Source organism: Oxyura jamaicensis, chromosome 3 (assembly GCF_011077185.1).
Source record: "Oxyura jamaicensis isolate SHBP4307 breed ruddy duck chromosome 3, BPBGC_Ojam_1.0, whole genome shotgun sequence".
Taxonomy (NCBI): Eukaryota; Metazoa; Chordata; class Aves; order Anseriformes; family Anatidae; genus Oxyura; species Oxyura jamaicensis.
In genome coordinates this window covers 59,848,818-59,870,601 of record NC_048895.1, presented here as the reverse complement: position 1 = coordinate 59,870,601, position 21,784 = coordinate 59,848,818, and the positions used below count along the sequence as shown (strand labels likewise).

Genomic DNA, 21,784 nt, shown 5'->3' with positions numbered 1-21,784 from the left:
GGTTATAAAATGTCTGACTATATATGATTTTGGCATTGTTGATGAGATTTTTATCAGCCTGTCCCATTTATTTAAGTCATCTGAGTTGTATCCCACATGTAAAACATGGCTAAGGCAACATTTGCAGGAAGGAGGTGCCAAAAATTGCAGTTCAAGTTCATTCTTAGGTACCTAAATAACAACTTGATTTTTCCGGATGCCACTCACCCCTTAGCTTCCACTGACAGGAAAAGAAGTGTTGATATCTTTGGAGATTTGAAAACATTTGGTGCTGCCAAAAAAATGAAGGAACTTGAGGTTTACACAATCTTTTTTTTTTTTTTTGTCCATTAGCCACCTGCATATTCAAATGAAAAATGAGCCTGATTCTCTGTTTAGGCCACAAACTCAGGTATTAAATGAGTATGGTCATTCAAAGTGGGAAATTAGTAGTCTGCCTGTCAAAGTGATGTGCAGTCTTCATCATCAGAATGAGAGGCAGAGCTGCCTTCACAATGTACTGAGCCTTCCATAAGAAGTAAATCCATTACTTGCCTTTTACTGGTACTTGTAAACTAGACAATATGATTGTATCAGTTTTGTGGCAGATGTATTAAAAAAATAAAATAAAATAAAATAAAATAAAATAAAAACTCACAGAAAAAAAAAAAAAAAAAAAAAAAAAGCATTTCTCTGACTTTTTAACCTAATTGGTGATTTGGGAATTTGATGTGTTGCTAAAGACAGTAAATATTAACTAGTAGAAAGATACCATTTCAGACGAACCAGCTGCAATTGAAAACAATACATGACAAAGCACAGCATTTAACATTGTCTGCTTTTTCCCAAAAATCAGTAACAAATATATGTTATTCCCAACTGTGACAAAGTGATAATGCTAATAGTTTCCTGCAGCTTTCAGAGCACCTGTGAGCTCATTTCACGAGGATGCCTGGACAAAATCCACTAGCCACTAGCAGGGATATCACTTTCTCTGTTTTAAACAAACATAGGTCAGAAGAATTCAAGCAACCATTGCTAAGTAGGGAAAGATGTACGTTATGTTATTAAACATTTTATGAAATAAAATCACATAGTGGAAAAGCTCACTTGAGAGTCTGCCATGCAGAATTCTTCTCCTTCAAATATTATACCCATTAAAATTGATTTCCATGGTCCAAGGGCAATAAAAACCCATGACATGTCCTGTGGCTGAGCAAAAGGCTGAACAAGCTCTGTAGTAGCTTGTAAAGTAGCCAACTTTGTTCCTGATGACCAGCTTTAACACAGAAAGTGATGATCAGATGTACCGTGCAAGGTATATGGCAGGAGAGACAGAAGAGGCCTCTGAGGTAACGGATGAACCCTGATTTTTGATGGATAAACACTGCAGGTTTTTGAAACTTCTGTCTTACACTCAGGCTTGTTCCTTCTCTGACATTCTGTAGTCAGAGGTGCCTCCAAGACGGTCTTCATGGTCTTATAACTATGTCCAGTGCTAGGTTAATGGTTGGACCAGATGATTTTAGAGGTCTTTTTCAACCCAAATGACTCTATGAGTCTATGACAACAAACCTGCAAGTTGATACTGAATGTGCTAGCCTTGAGTATCACTTAAATATCATAAACTCAATATACTAAATAAGAAACCTCACATCTTAAAATTTAAGTTGAAAAATAAACTGTGTAGATCTAATGAATTTAAAATGAGAGTTGGAATGGTGGCCCTGTCCTGGCTGTGGTGTTGCAGCTCATGCTCAGAGCTCTGCTCTCCCCCTTCTGCAGAGTTGCTCCCTGAGAAAAAAACACACCTCTTAGCATAGGGTAGCAAGGTAGGGAGTCACACTGTGGACCCCTCCTCCTCTTCCTATTTCTTCAGGATGGCAGTTGGTAATTATTATCAATATACAATTTGAATCTTTCTGATCCCGTAGCAGACTCTTTTTGGTGTGGAGAGATGCAGAACAATCTTAAGCTGAGCATTTTCATACTCTGAAAAACTGCTGCAGCTGCCAAATTCCGAGTACATGCCTTTTTGTATTTGAATTGCTTAGAATACTAGATTAATTTGGGAACTGTTCATCATTTTAATGGAGCTGAGAGAAACATTTGAAGCTCTTGTCAGCCTTTCTATTTACTATTTATGACACCCAAAAGAATGATATAAAAAAAAAAAATATCTGAAGGCTATAAAGGCAAGGTTAGGAAATGCCACCGCTGCATAACCTTCATTTGGTTCTCTTTTGTGTAGAAATTGTGATTCGCTATTCAAATGAGATCCTTTTAACCTATCATCTACACACAGAATTTTCCAGATGCTTAATGGAAAAATATAGAATTCTAGCCTCTGTTTATTTACTGAACCCAACACATGCTATCAGCATCATTTATGGTCATTTCAGTTCTCCACATTCACCTTGGACATGTGAGCTAACGGGGTAAATAGTAAGAGATGGCTGTCAGTTTTTTGCCCCCTCTGTAAATCAACATTAGTTGGGATAGGGACATGTCCTCGGCATTGTATTGAGCCTCACGTCTCCCAGGCTCTCTTGCTTGGAGCACACCTCAGTGGGCCCACGTACATCTCCTTTTTCTCTGCAGCTATTCCTATCCATTCCTATCTCCTGCAAACCTTTGTCTCTTCATCTCAGCCAACCCTTGTCAGCAATGTCTTCTGCCATCCGGTACATTCATTCCTCATCCCATTTCCTACCCCATCCTCAGACTTCCAGCCCAAGGAGTTCTTCTATTACACATCTGTCTTCAAGCCTCATTGCCATTTCTGAATCTCCACCTTCCATGTTTCCTTCCAGAGGCCACCCCTCCTCATGGATAGAGGGTAGAGATGCTGGAACCCTGTGTGGCACAAATCAGCCAGAACTGCCACCTGCAGAGAAAGTGGGCCCAGTGAATAAAGAATTTACCTGCCAACAGCTGCATTCTGCTTTTACAGAGCATGTGCAAAATGTGACATTTTTCTTTTCAGAAGTATGCAGCTTGATGGATTTTCACTTGAGAAATAAAGGGTCTTATACCTGCCCAGAAGACCATTCCTTTGCTAAAGTCCAGTAATGAAGTCTTAGAAATATTTGAGTTTTTCAAAGAGACGGATCTGTTTTTAATATACTAAAAAATAATATAATGTTGTCTACCCCCCATTCCTATGGCTATAGAAAATGACACAGCTATGAAAAGCATAGCAACCTACCTCCACCATCTCCTCCATTACCAGTCCTCACCACCAAAAGAGAAGTAGGGGTACAGCAGTGAAAGTTGTTTAAATCTGATAACTGACATAATTACCAATCTGAGCTCTAAAATACAGTATTAGTCCACAGGCCCTACTCAGTCATAGTGTTCTCTTATTGTTGGTCTTATACCCCGTGATTCTCAAATGTCTCATATTCTAAAATGTAGTGTAAAAATAGATGTGAAGAGAAAGAGTGAAAGGAAAAGACTTTTTAATTTGAATGTTGCACAATTTGTTTCTGGGGCACTTGCCCCATTTTGTCTCCTCTCTACAGTCATTAGTGACATTAGGTAAACTGAAAAAAAAAAATAAAATCCTAAGTGCTTTGCTTGTTTAAATTTATGAAATAAGGTATATGCAGAAAGAATAAAAAAGTAGGCAGCACAAGTTTTTTTGCTGAAAAACATAGTTTTTCATAACTGAAGTGAGATAAATGAACAGTCATTCATTTTTTGTAGTTTATTTCAGCTTTAGTAGAATGGTAAATGTGCTTTACCCAAGATGATTAATCGAGTGATGTGTCATTCAGCAAACAATAGACAAAAAGTGGAGCAGTATGGTTAAAAAAGATCCAATATGCCGGTAATGGATCATGAAAGTTCCTTGCCCTGAGAATCACCAAGGCCACTGTGTTAGCTATTGCTTTTCTTCAGAAAGGTCACAGTGATACAACAGGCAAGACTAATTACTCCTCAAGAGTTAAATAAATACCAGCATCCTTTAGGTTTTATGGGCAGTTTATGTTGATATGTACAGCTAAAGGTTTGTCTAAATCTGGGAAATGCTTTATGCACACCAAGTAGATCGCTCTACCGATTTAAGCTTAAACCATGGAAAGACATTCTCAGAAAAGAAGAATAACCAACAAAATTAAATTCAGCAGATTTCCATCACAGGCAAATACTTAATATATTTTCAGTCAGCAACTCTTTTATGAAATCTGGTAGCACATGTTCAAAAAAATTATTCACTTTTTTTTTATTTTCAAGTCATTCTTAACTGCATATTTTCTCAAAAAAAAAAAAAAAAGCTAATGTTTTTTCTTCTACTGTATTTCCTTTTAAGTCCTACATGTTCTAAATGTTTAAACTAGCTTTAAAAATATGAAGTTCTGCATATGTTCAAAGCAATAGACCTCAAAGACATTAATTAGACCTGGATGTAGAAATATATCATGTTTCATAAAATAGTTAGGAACCTAAACCTATTTGTCACTTATATAATTCTGAAAGTTCATTTCTACTACCATTACGAACAACTCAGGAAGAGGGTACACTTTGAAGTACAACTATGATTGATTACACTAAAGAAATTCCAGTGCTTCGTTGTGTACTACTTTAATCTTTTGAAAAGTGAATGAGCAGCAGATGGCCTAATAAAGACACTCTGTATGTTTGCCCAGTATGGATTTGGTCTGAAGGGATTGGTTCAACACTTTAGAGTACATATATTTGGAATACATCTGTCTTAGTCAAGACAGATGGCTAAAGGAAAGAGAAACTTCCAAACACTTGGAATTAATCCAGTGTGAGCACTGCTTTTGAATGAAATTTTAATGGGATATGACTATTGTTCTGTTCTTTCTTGGAAGAATGCAGCTGTTAATAGTATAGACATACATAATTTTGATGGCTACTGTACATGGCTGTTTATGCTTTTGAAATACAAATGTTGTTAGTGCCTGCGTTCTAATCAGCCTGTTGATAATGATGTTTATTTGGTTTCTAGTAGTCAGTTGGGCATCTCCCATCACCTAAGCAAACTAAAATTGATCATACCCATGTAAAACATATTTTTACTACGCAGTATCAAAATTAAACTTGTTAATGTGGACTGTAGAACAATGAATGTTTGTTGAGTTTGTCAAAAGTTTTAGTTTGTGTATTAAGATGTTACAGTTCAGGTGACATCTACTTTCTTGAAAAGCTGTTTGTTTCAAAGAGATTTTCTGCTAATGTGACTGTATTCGTATTTAGACTCTTTGGCTGCATTGGTCTCATGATGTTTTTAACGGTCGAACTCTTTGTTTTTTGTTTTGCAGTAATAACAAGTAGTGGTTACAGCCCAAGATCAGCGCATCAATACTCACCACAGATATATCCCTCCAAGTTAGTGTCTGTACCTCTTCTAGTCTTGTATATGGAATTGACCTTGGTTGTAGGCAGATCTGTGGTTTGCTGCAAACAAATATTCATCACCAGAAGAAAGAGAGAGAAAGTAGAATACTTAAGCCTCAGTATGGAATCTATTACAGTTCTATGTCCTTTTTTTTTTTTTTTTTTTTCTCACATGGCTGCAGAGTAAGATCTTACCCTGTGCAGTACTGTACTGCTGTACAAGAAATATCCTTGAATTTCTTCACAAAACAGAAGGAAAAAATCAGTGTTAGTTTCTTACACATCAGCATCTTAATAGTGCTGGCATTAAATACAGACATATTTTGAAGACAGTTTATATTTAGAAATTACAATTGCATGTGCAAGATGAATACTTAAGGGTAACCCTCCCAGTACTGCCAAATTGCTCCAAACATTCCAGAGTTATGAACCGCCCTTTCCTACGCTTTCTCCAACACTGTAAAATCTAAAAATCAAATAAATTATATCAGATTAACTTTAATCTCTCTCTCTTTTTAAAATTATTTTGAAGCCAATGGAGGTTATTAAAACTAGAACCTTTCTCCCAATTTATTTTTATTTTTATTTGTTATTATAATTTATTTATTTATTTATTGAGGAAAATTAATTCTGTCAATCATATAAATTGAGGAGTGGGAACTTTATAGAAAGCACTGAGGATGTTTTATGAAAGTGATGAAATTGACAACTTATAAAATTGCATGTCCTGTGATAAGTGCTTTGCAAAAGGGTGCCATATATTTTTTTTTTTCAGTGTATTCAATGCATCTACCTATGCAACTTTGATATCTGATTCAGAGAAAACATTGAAACTATAGCTGATGAAAATTTTTCAGATTTCTTTAACAAATTTGCATTCATTTCATGTTAACCAGTATTTACTGATAGAGAAAGTAGATACCTAAACTAAAAACATTCCTCCTTATTCCATTTAAAACAAGTTTTGGCAGACTATATCAGATACTTTTGCCGAAATACATTACAAGATTTAATAGATTTTTTAATCTACTGTAATAATTTATTGGCATCTAAATTAATGAGTAATCCTTTTTTGATAGCAACAGCTGCCAACTGTACTGAAATAATTAGAAAAAAAAAAAAAAGAATAAAGAAAAGTAAATTAGAATCTGAAATTTAGTCATGGCTTTAATGGCCAGCTTTCAGTTAGCTTAATTCTGCAGAGTATGTTTATTCAACTCTTGGTCCATAAAATCTTATTTGACTTACAAAACAATCCAACACAAATGTTTCTCTGTATGTTTTTGCAACTCTGAAGGACAAAAATTTGAAACTTGATTTTATTCAATCTCTCAATAAAACCCCAGTATTTATAAATTAAAGCCATTTTTATTTTCATTGTACTTCCCTAGTCCATATTTTTCAACTGTTTAAAGCCCATTTGGTTACCAAAGTATTTCTGTCAATAGTTTTCATGCTTCTCTCTGTGGGCATGATCCACCTCCTGTTGAAGCCAAAGATGTCTGCTAGGTGTCTGCTGAAGCAGAACCATACATAGAAAACACAATGTTGTAGCTTTAATGTACTCCTCTGTACTTCCTTTATTCTTCCAGTCCAACTGTCCCTCCACTGGATTAAAAAAATTGAGGGCCTTTCTCATTTGAGCATGGCGATCTTGGCTCAAAAGGGTCAAATCCGTACAAAACTGTTACAGCAGTGGTACAGTGCACCTAGAGCTGGACACAGGAGCTTAAGAATTAAATTGTAGTGATGGGACAGCACAAAATACTCATAGTGCCCTGGAGAATGTGAGCCAGAGTGTTTTTCAGTTTATTTCAGTGGGGGATGGAATAACGCCCATAAGAGGAAGAGTTGGCAGCATAATGAACTGCCTTTGGACATCTTTAAACCTTTTTCTTTAGTTTATTACTTGAATAAACATGCAAAGTATTTGTTGCCACAGTAATGCTATTTTTCCTGATATTTAGGCCCTATCCACACATTCTTTCTACACCAGCAGCTCAAACAATGTCTGCCTATGCCGGACAAACCCAGTATTCAGGAATGCAGCAACCAGCGGTCTATACAGCCTACTCACAGACAGGACAGCCATACAGCCTACCTACTTACGGTATTTGACCTCTTATTACTTCTCCTTACATAGAAGTAAGAGCAATGCTGATGTGCACATTTTTGCCTTCTTTTATTATTATTATTATTATTTTTCCCCACTGTAAGAAAATATATTAAAGAATCAGTTGAAAATTAATTTCTTATACAGATTTGGGTGTAATGTTGCCAGGCATCAAGACGGAAAGTGGGCTCTCGCAGACACAGTCACCACTGCAGAGTGGGTGCCTCAGTTACAGTCCAGGTTTTTCCACCCCACAGCCAGGCCAAACACCATATTCATATCAGATGCCAGGTGAGTAGCCCTTGCTGTCATGCATCATCCTGCCCTGCTGCTGTCGATGGCCTGCTATTCCCTCATATTTATATTTTTAGTTCATTTTTGTGAACTCTAGCAAATACATGTGCCATTGGCCTATATGCCTATAAAATATAAAGCTTTTATAAAAACTTTTATAAAGATTTTATTTTTTTCCAGTACTAACATGCGTATATATATTCATTTTGGTCATCTGCTAATCTAAATTATGACATGCAATGCAGTCCTCATTTACAACTTAAGTTTTTTATGGGATAAAATCACATGGCAGGACATGGCAATAAAATCACATGGCAATACATTAATTGTATTTATTGGAGAACACAAGTCACTTTCCCTTGTTTCCATATTTCTGAGCATCATTAGATAATTGTTTAAGACTTTCTCCTTAATTCATGTCTATTCTTTCATTTATTATTCAATTACTAATTCATTTATTGCCCTTTCATCATTGATACTTTATCTGAATACATTTTTAATTTCTAATACAATGACATTTTTTTTTTTTTTAATATTTCAAGTACAATATTAATCATCTGATTTATGTTGAAAACATGGAAGTGCCTCATTACAGGTCAATTAAAAACAACCAGATAATTTATTAAAAAAAAAAAAAAAAAAAGAAAAAAAAAAAGAATTTTGTTTCATAAGTGAACATACACATAAGCATTACAATTTAGGAAATAAAGGAAAAAAAGAATAACGATATCTGAACGGAGGTGAGACACTGTAATACGCTGAAAAATGCTTTTGTGATTACTGTAATGACTTATTGTCAATACCTTCTTTCAATTGTGAGAAAAAGATTGTATGCCTGTGTGCATGGAAGTAGCATTTCATTTCTTTTAAAGTCTCATTATAATGTTTTATTATTTAAATAGAAAATAAAAATCGTTTGTTCCTCTGATTTGTCTATGTCTTAACACGAAATTCTGTATTTAGAATTGTATTTTGATTCACAAACAAGTTACTGCAACTAATCTTAATTTTAATTTTAGGTTCTAGTTTTACACCATCATCCACTATTTATGCAAACAATTCTGTTTCAAATTCTACAAACTTCAGTAGTTCGCAACAGGTATGAATATCAACATTTTTCTTTGCGCATTATAAAAGTATTTCTGTAACTCTAATGATGAAATGTTACTTAAGTTTAGATTTTTTATGCTCAGTGAGACTTACTGTGGTTCAGTGCTATTTTCTGTGGAAAACAATGAAAATCCCAGTGGATGCCTAGTTTCATCTTTTGTCACCTAAATACTTCATCAATCTTCCTGCAGTTTTCTAATAAATATTCTTAAAGTAAAGAATGTAAAATAAAATCCAGCAACTCCTTGTGTAAGTCATATGATTGCATACAGAAGTACCTAATGGAAAAATTGCTTGTTACTCTACTCAGTTAACTGCATTTGCTGTTTTAGGATTATCCATCATACACAGCTTTTGGCCAAAACCAGTATGCACAGTATTACTCAGCATCAACATATGGTGCATATATGACTTCAAACAACACGGCCGATGTCACTTCTTCATCATCATCAACCTACCAGTTACAGGAATCTCTCCCTGGCCTGACTAGTCAACCAGGTACAGATCTGCATTCAGGTGAAAACAAAATTTTAATCTTATCCTGTATTTCTATAAAGCCAAGATTTCCATGTCTACCCTGGTGATTTTGTATTGTTTGACATTTTAAGCTCATGCCTTTCAGGAGATTTTATTTATCATGCAAACCAACCAAAATGATTGTTTTGTTTTATTTTGTTTATTTATTTAAGAAATCTGTGTAACTTGTTTGTAAGTTAAGAACAAACAAACAAACAACAACAACAAAAAAGCACTTCTTTGCAGTTTGAGATTGTTATCTGTGGAAGGAGTAGACTGAAAATGTTGCAATCGTCTATTAGGGATCTGTTAGTACCAAAAACAAATGTACAGTAACAAACCTTTAGTAAATTCTGAAATAAAAAGTCAGCCAGGTCCCCAATTACTGGCAGTGTAACATTCTCGTGTCTACCTACATATTCTGAAGTGTTACTGTAAATGATTTAAAACACATTTTTCTTCATTTAACTATGCCCCAGTCATACCAGCAAGTGTACGTGCATTTTATTCAAAATGTATAGAAGCCAGACTTGCTAATCACAAACTTAGGTGACTAAGAATAATCAGTTATTAACACAATTCTTTAAAACAAACAAACAAAAGTTTAAGTAATTGAAACTGTGAAAAAGCTCCAAATAGAAATCAGGAGACTAATTTTGTCTGCCCAACTCTGCCCCCTTGTGCATATGCATTACAACACAGTATTTAGTTACACATCTGTGTTCTTAGGGCATCACTGCTGGATAATGACAGCTTTTCATTTTTTTCTCATTATCGTTATAACCCAGTTCACAGTCATTTATTTTCTCTGTTCTACATGTCATGAAAATGCAGATGTTCACCAAGGATTTTTTTTTTCCACACTAGAGTTCCTGAACATCTCACCAATATATTTTCCCACATTTAATCTATATGGGTCTAAAGTATATCTAAAGTACATCAAAATAAAATTATGCCTTTGAAATGATGCATAGTACAGTTCAGCATCTCAAATTTCTCTGTGGGCTGGCTTCGGTACTTACAGCCACAGTCAGATGTGTGTGGTAACCTTACTGGGTGAATGGAGCCTGTTTTTTCATCCTTACTTTCCTATATTTTTTCTATTATTTCAGGCAGTCCTTAAAAAAAAACTGTTTTATTTCATATTTATATCCTAAATAGCCTACTTAGAGCTGCAGGTAGCATCTGTGAGAAAGGAGATAATTGCCAGCTGCAGTTAGAGCAATCTTGTATGGACACTGGCTTCACGTATACAGCATGGTTAAAGTCTGCCTTGCCCACAGGCTGTGACCATTTATGAATACACTAACAAACTGGGTTTTGGATTAGGATCTGAAAAGGGAAAATGTGCTTTGCTCACAAAATCAACTCATTGTGTAAGTCTCCCTAATTCTCATCCTAACAACTGAACACTGATAAACAGCATGGTAAAACTGTTATAATAGTTTGTAGAAAGGAAGGGTAATACTGTGTAGAAGAGTATAGGCAAGGCCTCATACTTCATATAAGCTGCTTAAATTTACTGAAAACTTTGGAATGTTTAATTGCATTAGTTGATTTTTTTTTCCTGCTAGCTTTTTTCCTCAGACTGATCTTTAAATTGTGTATATATGTGCATGCATGTGCATATTTGTGGTATGGCATGGTATGGATATGGGGAGATCATAGAATCACAGAATGGTTTGAGCTGGAAGGGACATTAAAGACCACCTAGTTCCAACCCCCCTGCCATGGGCAGGGACACCTTCCAAGAGATCGAGTTGCCCAAAGTCCCATCCAACTTGGTTTTAAACACTTCCAGGGATAGGGCATCCACAACTTCTCTGGGCAATGCACGTTCTCTTGGTTTTTGATGAAAACATAAAATGCCTCAAAGAGCAATTTTAGGAAGAAAAATAAAGATACAACTTAAAATCAATTGAAATTCCAACAGTTGCAGAACATTCATGATAGAGCAAGATCATATATAATATATTTTCAAAAGAGTGGAAAGAGTATTCACAATTGATTTTTTGATAATTGTGCACGCCTGGTGCACTTTTCCTTGTTCCTTTGTTATTCTATATTTTTATTTGAGAAAATTAATTTTCCCTTTGTCTCTACCTTGTGTATTTTTTTCCTATAAATGCTGTGTAGATATCTTATGTCTTAAAACTACCTTAGTATTGAATAGCAAAATTGACAAAATAGGAATTGACAAAAGTAAAAAAATTTACATAGCTTAAACAGATAGAAAAAAAATATTGAAGGCTGCATATCTATGAAACAATATGGACTTTTCTTATTTGTGAATTGTTTAAGCGTATGAACTTGTTTTCCTTTTAAGTAGGTTGTGCATCTGAACTTACAAATCTGCCCACTCACTCCTTATTTCTGTGAAGTGCTGAACTGGTCATGAGACCCTCTACTAACAGTGCAACACCCACTTTGAGAATACATGACATGCCTTTGCCCTTGTGTGTCATTGTAAAAATAAATTTGTATGCGTGAGGTACAGTGTCTTGGATATAGAAATCACTTAAGATAGATCATACTGCAGAGGTTCAGTACTCAACATGTTTGCTTGCTGTCTAACAGACCTTCATTGCTTGGTCCTAAGAGTTACTCCAATTAAAAGATAAGATTAAACACAGTTAGGCACTTCATTCTTCTGCCATCTCTGCTGCTAATTCATATTAGTCTCTAGTACACTTCATACACACAGGACTTCTTGTGTTAAAAAGCCCCATCTGATCAAGATTTAAATATCTGTTACATTTTTATTTGTTGACCAAGTAAAGAAAATGAGATGAAAATTGAAATAGACATTACTCTCTCTACTGCTCATAACAACTGATAACACATCATGGCTCTGGTCTTTGCTTCTCCTAAAAAAAAGGGATTCATGGCAAAAATCATGGTAGTTTGAGGAGCCTGTGGACTATCAATAGGCTGCTGGGGTCCAGAGACAGCCATTTGCACAGAAGTCTCATGGGAAGACAGGGAGAAGATTCAGTGCCCCCTGCTCCTGACAGTATTTGGTGAGAGGCTGCAACACGCTCGTCTGAAACAGGATACCAACAGGATATACACAAGACAGTCTGTGGTAGCTTTCCACCATTGCACACATCAAAAGTTGTCTCATTGAGCACTTGTTCTGACCCGTGCCCACACTTTTCTCCAGCTTAAGTGGCACAACTGTGTTTTAACAGGGAGGAGGGGAAGCTTGCATCAAACTACAGGTGGTAAAAAAAATGTTCTGAATATGAACTACCTCTGTTTTTACCAGTTTTGGTGTAACTCCCTAACCTCTGGTTGGAGCTGCTGCAAGGCCTCTGTGGCATGGAAGGGCTTCATGCTGAAGCAGTGAATATGTTCATGAACATCTGTGATGAAGTGGTCATTCTACGTTCCAGTTTTAACATTTTCCTCTTGTTTTATTGGATCTTTGATGCTGCTCATAGTTCCAGTGAGAGAAGGCTATGAGGTGTATTTATTAGGCATGTGCTAAATATTGCAAAAGCTAAAAAAATTCAAATATTGCAATAAAAATTTCTGTCTAATATGAGCTGCAGTAGGAAATCTTTATGAGGGTAAGGTTTTTGGTACTCTTTGGTACTAGAATTTCTCAGATTATTTTACAGAGCTGAATTTTTAGTAAGTTTTCCTTTTATCAGTATTGACCTCATTTCTAAAGCAACCTAAAGATAAGAAAATGCAGTTGCTCAATTAATCTGCTGATGGTAAAAAGCAAATCAAACAATTAAGTCTACAGTTGTTCAAAAAAAATAAATCACTACAGACTTATGCAGTTCTAAAATAGATGCATACCTTGCATTCAAGTAAGAGACAGCTGCTCATTCTGATTTAGAGATTAGTGTAATGAAATAAAGTTGGCTCTAAATATATAGGACTTAAAACGTACAGTGATTATTTACAGTACTGATTAATGGATAATGATGCAATCACATACAGTGTTGGCCCAAGAAGAGGCCTGGGGCAACTGGTAATGGCTAATGCTAAATGAAACTTGAAGTTATTTACTTCAGCTGTTAGATACTTTCAGAGAAGATTTAGAAAATAGGGTGTTGTTTTTTTATATATATTTTATTTTTGGTAGATTGGAGTAAGCATGCTCATTGAAAACAGATGTTTTAATACATTACTGTAGATTACTGTAGAAATGAGCCTTGATTTTGTTGTAAAATGTTGGCATGTTATAAATATGATTTTTTTTTGTGATAAGAATGTAAACATTCATATTCAGTTACTTAGTTTTTGACTCTGTTGCTGGGTTTTGTTTTTGGATTATTTTTCCATTCTGTCAGAGTAGCTGGGAAATTATAGTTTTGTACATAACACTTGTATACTCAAAACTTCTTTTGAAGTCAGCATCGGTTTTTGTTGTGCAAGGAATGTGATTCTGAAACATCTTTTTTACATTCTTACATTTAGAAAAGTATATTTTGCTGTTCTACTTACAGAGAAGATAATGTGACCTTATTGATTGCTCCATGACTTGCAGTGTCCTTATTGATATCAACACCATTCTGAGAATAGAAATGATTAGTCAATAAGAACTCTCTCCTCATTGTGTAGGGACAAAGTAAAAACACCATGGTAATGTTATTCATTAGATATTATTATTGCTGCCTAATTTCCCCATCATTTCTTTTCTGATAAGAGTTTCAGCTGAAAGATAAGAGAAAATATTACAGAATATATATGATCAGGACAGACCTATCTAAAATGGCACCTGGAATAAATACTCTAATTACAGTTCTGAATAATTCTTCTTAGCAGCTGCCTGAAAGTTCGTCTGTATTCCGCACAGCCAGAGACACACAATGGTTTTGCAACATTGAACTAGTCATCATCTAGTTTGAGAAGTAAACAGTAGGATACTCTTCCAGGTGACAGTAGAATAATTAGTGTGCTTTGTCAGGAAGTGAGAGAGACAGATTTGATTTCCTCCTGTTTAATGGAGGATTCATTGTCTTCCACTTGGAAGTGCAGGTATATGGATTCTGAGTTATGAAAGTACATCTGTATTTATACTTATTTATTTATACATATTTATATCAATCATTCAAATCAAATAAAATATCAATCAAATAAACAATTGTGCCACAGAGAGGTCAACAGAACCTAGATATGTCCTTCTTCCAGGTTAATATCCTAACCAACTTTCTAATCTAATCTAATCTAATTTTCTTCATTTTCTGCCCTGTCGTTAAATCTTGAATTTTTTCCCCATAATGTCTAGAGCTCCCATTCAGGAATGCAACATTATGGGCTTAAAACTTATTCTTCCAAGAAATACAACGGTATTTTATTTCCATACAAGATATATAAGTATATCTTCCTAGTATATTTATTTTAATAATATTTTGTATGTGGTTCACTGTAAGGTATAAATAAATGATAGAAGAGATGAAGAATTTTACTATGGTGTTATGTTACGCTCAGACTCACTTAAGATTGCATTCTATTTTTTCTTCTTGGAATAGAATTGTTTTCTTTGTTGTGGAGAGAGAAAGAGGTGAATGACTCAGGGAAGATCATAGAAACTTTCAATCATTCAAGTTGGAAGGGACTTCTACTGGTCTTTTGGTCCAAACTGCTCATGGACGAGCTGATTTATATCATATTGCTCAAGGTTCTGCCTAGTTGAGTTTCAAGTATCTTCAAGAGTGGAGAATTCACAGACTCTCTAGGCATCTGTCCCAGCGCCTAGCCACTCTCACAGTGAAGAACTTTTTCTTGTTCTAACCAACAGGAATATCCTCTGCTGTTATTTTTATCTGTTGTTTCTTGTCATTACTCTCTACAGCTCCATGGAAAGTCCCTCAGCCTTTCCTCCTATGTGCTCCAGCCCTTTTACTGTCCTGGTTGCTCTCACTTGGACTAACTCCAGTTTGTTATCTCTCTCTGGTACCTGGGGACCCAGAACAAGGCATTTTTTCAGACATGGTCTTGCCAGATCTGAATAGAGCAGAAAATCACTCTTCTTAATCTGCTGGCCACTTTCTCTGTTGCCTGGTGGAGTTTGGCAGTTTTAGCAATCCTCTCTACTAAAAATGTATGGTGTTCAGACTCCAGTTCAAAATCAGATTCATCAGAGATAATTCTTTTGAAACATTTGTACCAGTTTTTTTGTTGTTGTTTAGTTTTTTTTTTCAGAAGTGGCATCATGAGTACTTCTAACAAATATTGTCAAACAAACAAACAACAAAAAAGTCCAGAAAATCACAATTACATGCACCATGAGGAATCTCATGCATCAAACTCTATAGTAGATGTCAGATCTAAGCTGTACCCATTCCTTCACTGGTAGAGAAAAAAACAAATCTTTAATAGGCTAGATAATGAAAGACTATGTAGTTTTAGCACTCATGAACTTCGGCAAACTGTATTTATTGCTAGCAGTTTTAAAGGGGCACTGAAAATACTGTGTTATGAAGAAAAAGAAAATTTCCAGTTACTGAGCTGTGGCATAAAAATGAAGGCCAAGTTACACACCATCCTTCCTGGAGGTACCTTCTTTGGTCTGTTTTACATAGCTGCGGTTGTGTGTGATCACCTCCAAAGCCATTTGTTACCAGCAGAGGCAAAGCAGATTACATTTTAAAAGTGAGGGATATAAGCCTGAGTATTAAGAGCAACTATGCCATACTAGATCAAAGGTCCTTCTAGCTCAATGTCTTTTCTCTGGCAGCAGACAGTGGCCAATACTTAGAGAAGGATGATCAGACTACAGCAAATATGTCGTTCCACTTTTTCTGATAGCAAGTAGAATATTACATTTAAAATTGTGACTTTCCTCTGCCAATTCATGGGCAGAGTTAAAGTGGAAATAAAAATAAAAAATAAAATAATAAATAAATAAATAAATAAAAACTCTCTACTAGAGGAGGAGATGGAGGAGGAGATGAAGCAGTCTTGGTATCCTGGTGTGTGTGGATGAGTACCAAAGGCTGTTCTGGTAAGACACAGGACTTGAAAATAAGTCCAACTGAACTCCAAAAATGAGAAATAAACTTTTTTAACTAAAACGCACTTCACGTTTTGATAAGTCATTAGTAGGACTTCTAAAATACATCTTCCTTGGATCTATCAACATTTTGTGTGCTCATATGTAGGTCTGCACAAGCGTTTATCTCTCTCTTATTCTACTAAGATTTATAACATTTCCTTTGTAAAGTTAAAAGTGTTTGTGGCATCTGCAGACTCCTTCTACACTGGACAAACTACATATCACTCATTTTGTACAATTTATTTAGGCACATCTTGTGGTTGTGTTTGCATACAGATCTGTCTAGCTGTGGAAAAAAAAAAAAAAAAAAAAAAAAAAAAGTTTATTACTTAAAAATCCAGAACTAATTTTGCTATGAATGGTTGACTTTACAGGGGAGTTTGACACAGTACAGAGCCCCTCCACGCCAATCAAAGATCTTGATGAGAGAACATGTAGGAGTTCTGGGTCAAAGTCTCGGGGTAGAGGGCGGAAGAATAATCCATCACCCCCTCCGGACAGTGACTTGGAGGTATGCCTGCAGTAATTGATGAATGGTAATGTGGAAGTTTCTTCTGATGAAAAGTGAATTCTAAAAAGTACAGCTGTGGAAATAGCTTCAGGCACTTTAGAAAACATCACGGACTTGATGTTGCTAACTGAACATAACAGATATTACCTGCTGTTTTAATATACATGTACAATGAGACATTACAGTTTTGTACAACAAAAAAGAGTAAATGTGATTCAGCCTTCTACTTTTTAGCTCTGATTGTGGGTCCTTTAGTTCTTCATACAAAAGAACCACAAAACTATGAGACTTGTTTATTCAAAATAGTCAGAGTTTCTTTCAGCTTTTGGAATAGGAAATCTCAAATATGTTTCTCAGCATTACTACATTTATTTGTGAATGCAGTGTAAATATGCAAGATCATCTGGCCATAGCCTTTCAAGTACTTATGAACAGACCTGTCTTTACGTTTTAACTAATGTCAGTGGATTTCAGTGATGCAGCTGTCATGAGTAAAGTTATGACAGTACTTAAGTATAACATTGATGCCTTAGTGAAGAAACACACCTGCCTAATATATGCAGGGATGATTTAAAACACAGATGACCTCTTACCAATGGGGTAATTATAGTCTTAGTACTCCTGCATTAGCAGCATGCTACTTTAATGTGACAGGAGAAGGAAGCTCAGTGCCTGCATGTGTGAAACACTGGCATTGGAAGAATGTTCTGCTCACCTGTCTGCTGTGCCTCCTGCCACCATGAGACTGGTGTTCAGAGTGGGTAGCCCCGGCCAGCCATGGCCTGAACACCTCTGGGTACAGCAGAAAACAGACTTTTGCTAGGACTTGGCTGATGATACAGTCGATGCTGGGGTGACAGGACAGGCTGCAGTGCAAAGCACTGAATGCACATGACATGTAAATTGCTTTTGTATAGAAACTATTATTAATATATATTTTTTAATCCTAAAATAAGATTTAAATCCTGTATGACAATCTATGTGGCAGGTAGTACTTTTGCCCAAGACTTGATTCTCGCTATGTAGGAGAAAAGAAGAACCTTGAGTCACTAAGACTTGTTCAGTTACTAAGAGGAGTATCTGAATTTATCATTAAGATAACAATCGCATTTGACCCCCATCATGTTTCTGAAATCTGTGTTATGCAACTTTTTTGAAAAGCTTTTTAAGGGAAGAATATGAAATGGTTGAACAGTTGAAATCAGAGAATCATTCAGGTTGGAAAAGACCTCTAAGATCATCTAGTCCAACCTTTAAATGTTACTGTCCCTCCGACTTTTTACCAATGGATGCATGATATACTATTCTTGCTCATGTTTAGAGAAAACCTTCTTAGTTAAGTTACAGTTAAAGTTTAGAACTAAGCTGAATTTTAGCCACCCTGGGTGGGATGGTTGTGGGACTTTGATGTTATTTATTTATTAATATTGTCTCCACTTTTTTTTTTTTTTTTCAGCGTGTATTTGTTTGGGATTTGGATGAAACAATCATAGTATTTCATTCACTGCTTACAGGATCCTATGCACAAAAGTATGGCAAGGTATGTGATCCATGATTTCCATGTTGATTCACTGTATCATAGCTGTCTGACCTATACACCTACGTGTTCATAATGGCTTCAGGGGAGGTACAAGGAAAGCGTGCAGTAAACCCCATTTTCAGAAGGTTAACATGAAAAAGTCAAGGAAAGAAATGAGATGGACTCTAAGCACAAAATATAAAGCAGGACTGAAGCAGATGTTACAAATGAAGGAAGACTTTATAGAAGAACAAGGACAAGGTTCCTGGTGTACACTGGAACAGGCATTCCAGGAAGACGATGGATTAAGTGGGCAAATGGAAATAACTGACAGCATTTGGATGCATAGAGGAAGAAATAAGAAAAATAGAAAGATGGGTGAATTTACAGTGAAACTGATGAATCAGGATGAGTAAGACAGACCTGTTTAAATGCTAGGTGCAGATGTTATTCTTTTACTCCCCAGATTTTCCATTGCATCTTTGGTCCCACTAGCTGGCTCTAGTCTGAGTAATGCTAGGGAGTGAATCCCTCTCCCCACCAGACAGTTGCACTCATTCTCTTTCCTGGAAGGAGATCCAAAAGGCATTCAGGTCACAGAGTAGCGAGTGGGAAAGCATCAGGGAGAGGGAGGGAAAGAGGGAGGGAAAGAGAAGGAGGGAGAGGAAAGGAGCCACAGCCCGGTGGATGGTGGAATTACCCTGCTGATTCAGCAGGGAGTCCTGCTGGTGGCAGGAGAAAGGGGGAGAAGGGACTGGGGAAAAAAAACAGCACGTAGCAGTGTGAGTGGGCTGCCAAGAGGGACAGAAGTTAATCAAACAAAAACAAATGTATGGCAAGGAGAAAAATGGACAGGGAGAATGTTGGTACACATGGAAAAGGTTTACTAGGTGTTGTGCCATTCAAGAGTAATTAATGCAAACTTATTTTTTTTCTTAAGAAAAACTTAAAACAGAAGAACTGCTTGTTTGTCATAAGTTTCCTGTCTCTTTATCTCAGCCAGAATCAGATGCTTGAGAGAAGCCTGTGAGATAGAGTACATTACAAAAATGCTTTCCACACCCAAACTCCCCAGCCAATGGGTCAGAAATTTCCAAAGCCAGAACCTGTAGATTATAACTGCTGATGGCCCAGTCCTCTGTGTTTCAAGGCAGATGTTTGTGGTTATAAAAAGAGAAAGCTAATAAGAAAACTCACAGGCCCAGACAAAGATCTGATTTTCTGAAATGCTAAGATAAGTATAGTTGTTCAAGTCTTGTACAAAATAGGCTTGTTTATGTTGCTGCTTAATAGTGCCATATCAGTATGCATTTCAATACCCTGTCAAAAACTTCTTCTACTGTTTTTCAAACACTGCAACAACAGCTACTTTGTAAGAAACATTTCTAATTAGCAAATTAAGAGAGAAACCTAGCTGAACATGAACATTTTTATTACTGTTGTGTGTAGCCCACAGACTACCACAGAGCTTGCAGAATTGCCACAGTGATGCTGTCATTTCTTTCATCCCTGTTTTATTGTGCCCACAGGATGTTTCCATCTCATGCACCTTACATACTCTATAAGCAAAGTCTGGATCAACTATTACAAAGTTTCAAAAATCAGAGCAGATTTTTCTAATTTGCAAACTTTTATGGATAACTATAAACTGTCTTAAAGACAGCTACAGAAAATAATTCCTCTTGGATTCTTGCTTTTGTTATGAGTATGAATATTTGAAAAAGACCAGTGCCACTGGTCTTTAAGAACTAAACTGTTACTATAATTGATTCTCCATACAGAGATGTTAGAAACAGTAAAGGCATACAGCCAGTAGTATTGCCAGCAGATAAAGTTGGCTTGTATAAACCAAAAATATCCCAAGGGCAAGTGAAATTTATGTATTTATACTGCTGAGATCAGCATCAGTAAACAAATGTCATGGACAACCATGAAGTAAAAGGAGAGGAATTCTTAAGTAACTTTTTAATATATATACTGATAAGCAACATCCATACAAATAGAGAAATGTGTTTATTTCCAGGGACTGTAATAGAAAATTAGTAGACTTTTTCTTTTTTTTTTTTTTTTTTTTTTTTTTTTTTTCCCTGCAATAACTCCTTTAACATATTTATAGGGAGCTTAATGAGAAAGTACCAGTTAAACTGGAATATGTGTATTGCTGACTGCAACAGTAGACTGGGGCAGTGCAAAAGGGAATACAGGGAGAGCTTATCATTAGTAGGCTTTAACTTTTGCATGTCATTGAAGTATTGTCTAAACTTAAGATGGGATCTGTCTGAGCCTAAGTGCCTAAGATGTTAGACATAAGGGAAGGGAAAGATAGCACAGCTGCACATCAGTCAGCTTCTGGTGCATGACCTCTCTAGCAGATGTAGCCCTTATCATTCTTGCATGTGATCTCTATCTATAGAAAAGGTCTTAATCCAAACCAAGGTTATGAGAATTGGATCACTATGAGGATAAATAGCCCATGAATAGTGAAGTTCCAAGTAAGCACAGTAGTCTTTCAAAAGTGTTGCAGGTGTTACTTTTTCTTAGAAAGCCTCCACAATGAAAAATTCTCAGGGTACTACAAAATAATAATGATTCTAAATTATTTATTTGTGATGATCTGTTCTCTGATTAAAAAAAATAAATAAATAAATTTAAAGGTGTGTAATATTAGATGCTCAGTTGCACGTGTATTTTTTCCATATGTATTTTGTATAACAATTGGGCTTATATATTCTGTATTTAAATATTCTAAATGAGATTAGAGAGTCTTTAATGTGAACTCTGGGGAAGGGAAGGAGTCTTTTTATACCAAATGTGTTCAATTTGTACTTTCAAAGGGTGAAATGCTATGTTTAGGACCAGTGCAAATACACACACAAGCAAGGATATTTACCCTCAGTTCTCTTACACCTATTTCTTGCTGTGTGAACTTTCTCCTTTTTCATTATGTCTTTACCTGATTTCTTCCAGTGAGCAGGTAAAAACAAAATATTAATTTAAAAAATCTCTCTTTTCTGTGCATTATAAACGGCATGGAGTGCAGTATCTGGGGTTGGCTGTCATGCTGTTATAGCTAGGGCAGCAAATTGCTGCCTCTTATCTCAGCACCGGTAGAGTATAACTTTAAACTCCACTGAAATGGGGGAGATTTGGCCAGAGGCAGATCAATGTATCACTTTAAAATATCAAGATATAAAGCATTTCTAGAGAATGATTCTGTGTCTTGCTGTTTTCTACCTGTTGGTGGTAGTGGTTTTGGTGTAGTGGTTATTTGATCACACTGATCAGAATTAACATAAGGAGAGAATAAAAACTACCCTATGCCTCTGTTAGGTTTCAGGGTAACTGTGCTGCTTCCCAGCA

At 35.9% G+C, this 21,784-nt stretch overlaps 1 protein-coding gene across 18 annotated transcripts in view; it reads left to right on the top strand.

Moving 5' to 3' along the window:
* EYA4 (EYA transcriptional coactivator and phosphatase 4) overlaps positions 1-21,784 on the top strand; it is a 155,250-nt gene that overhangs the window by 112,351 nt on the left and 21,115 nt on the right. For 11 of the 18 annotated variants that reach the window (XM_035321465.1, XM_035321462.1, XM_035321455.1 and 8 more), the window contains 7 exons: positions 5,271-5,337; positions 7,314-7,456; positions 7,607-7,750; positions 8,773-8,852; positions 9,196-9,379; positions 16,769-16,905; positions 18,362-18,445. In XM_035321465.1, the coding sequence (XP_035177356.1) occupies positions 5,271-5,337; positions 7,314-7,456; positions 7,607-7,750; positions 8,773-8,852; positions 9,196-9,379; positions 16,769-16,905; positions 18,362-18,445 (839 nt within the window). The remainder of the gene's footprint in view (positions 1-5,270; positions 5,338-7,313; positions 7,457-7,606; positions 7,751-8,772; positions 8,853-9,195; positions 9,380-16,768; positions 16,906-18,361; positions 18,446-21,784) is intronic. The other 7 variants (XM_035321468.1, XM_035321469.1, XM_035321463.1 and 4 more) reach the window with 2 other exon arrangements.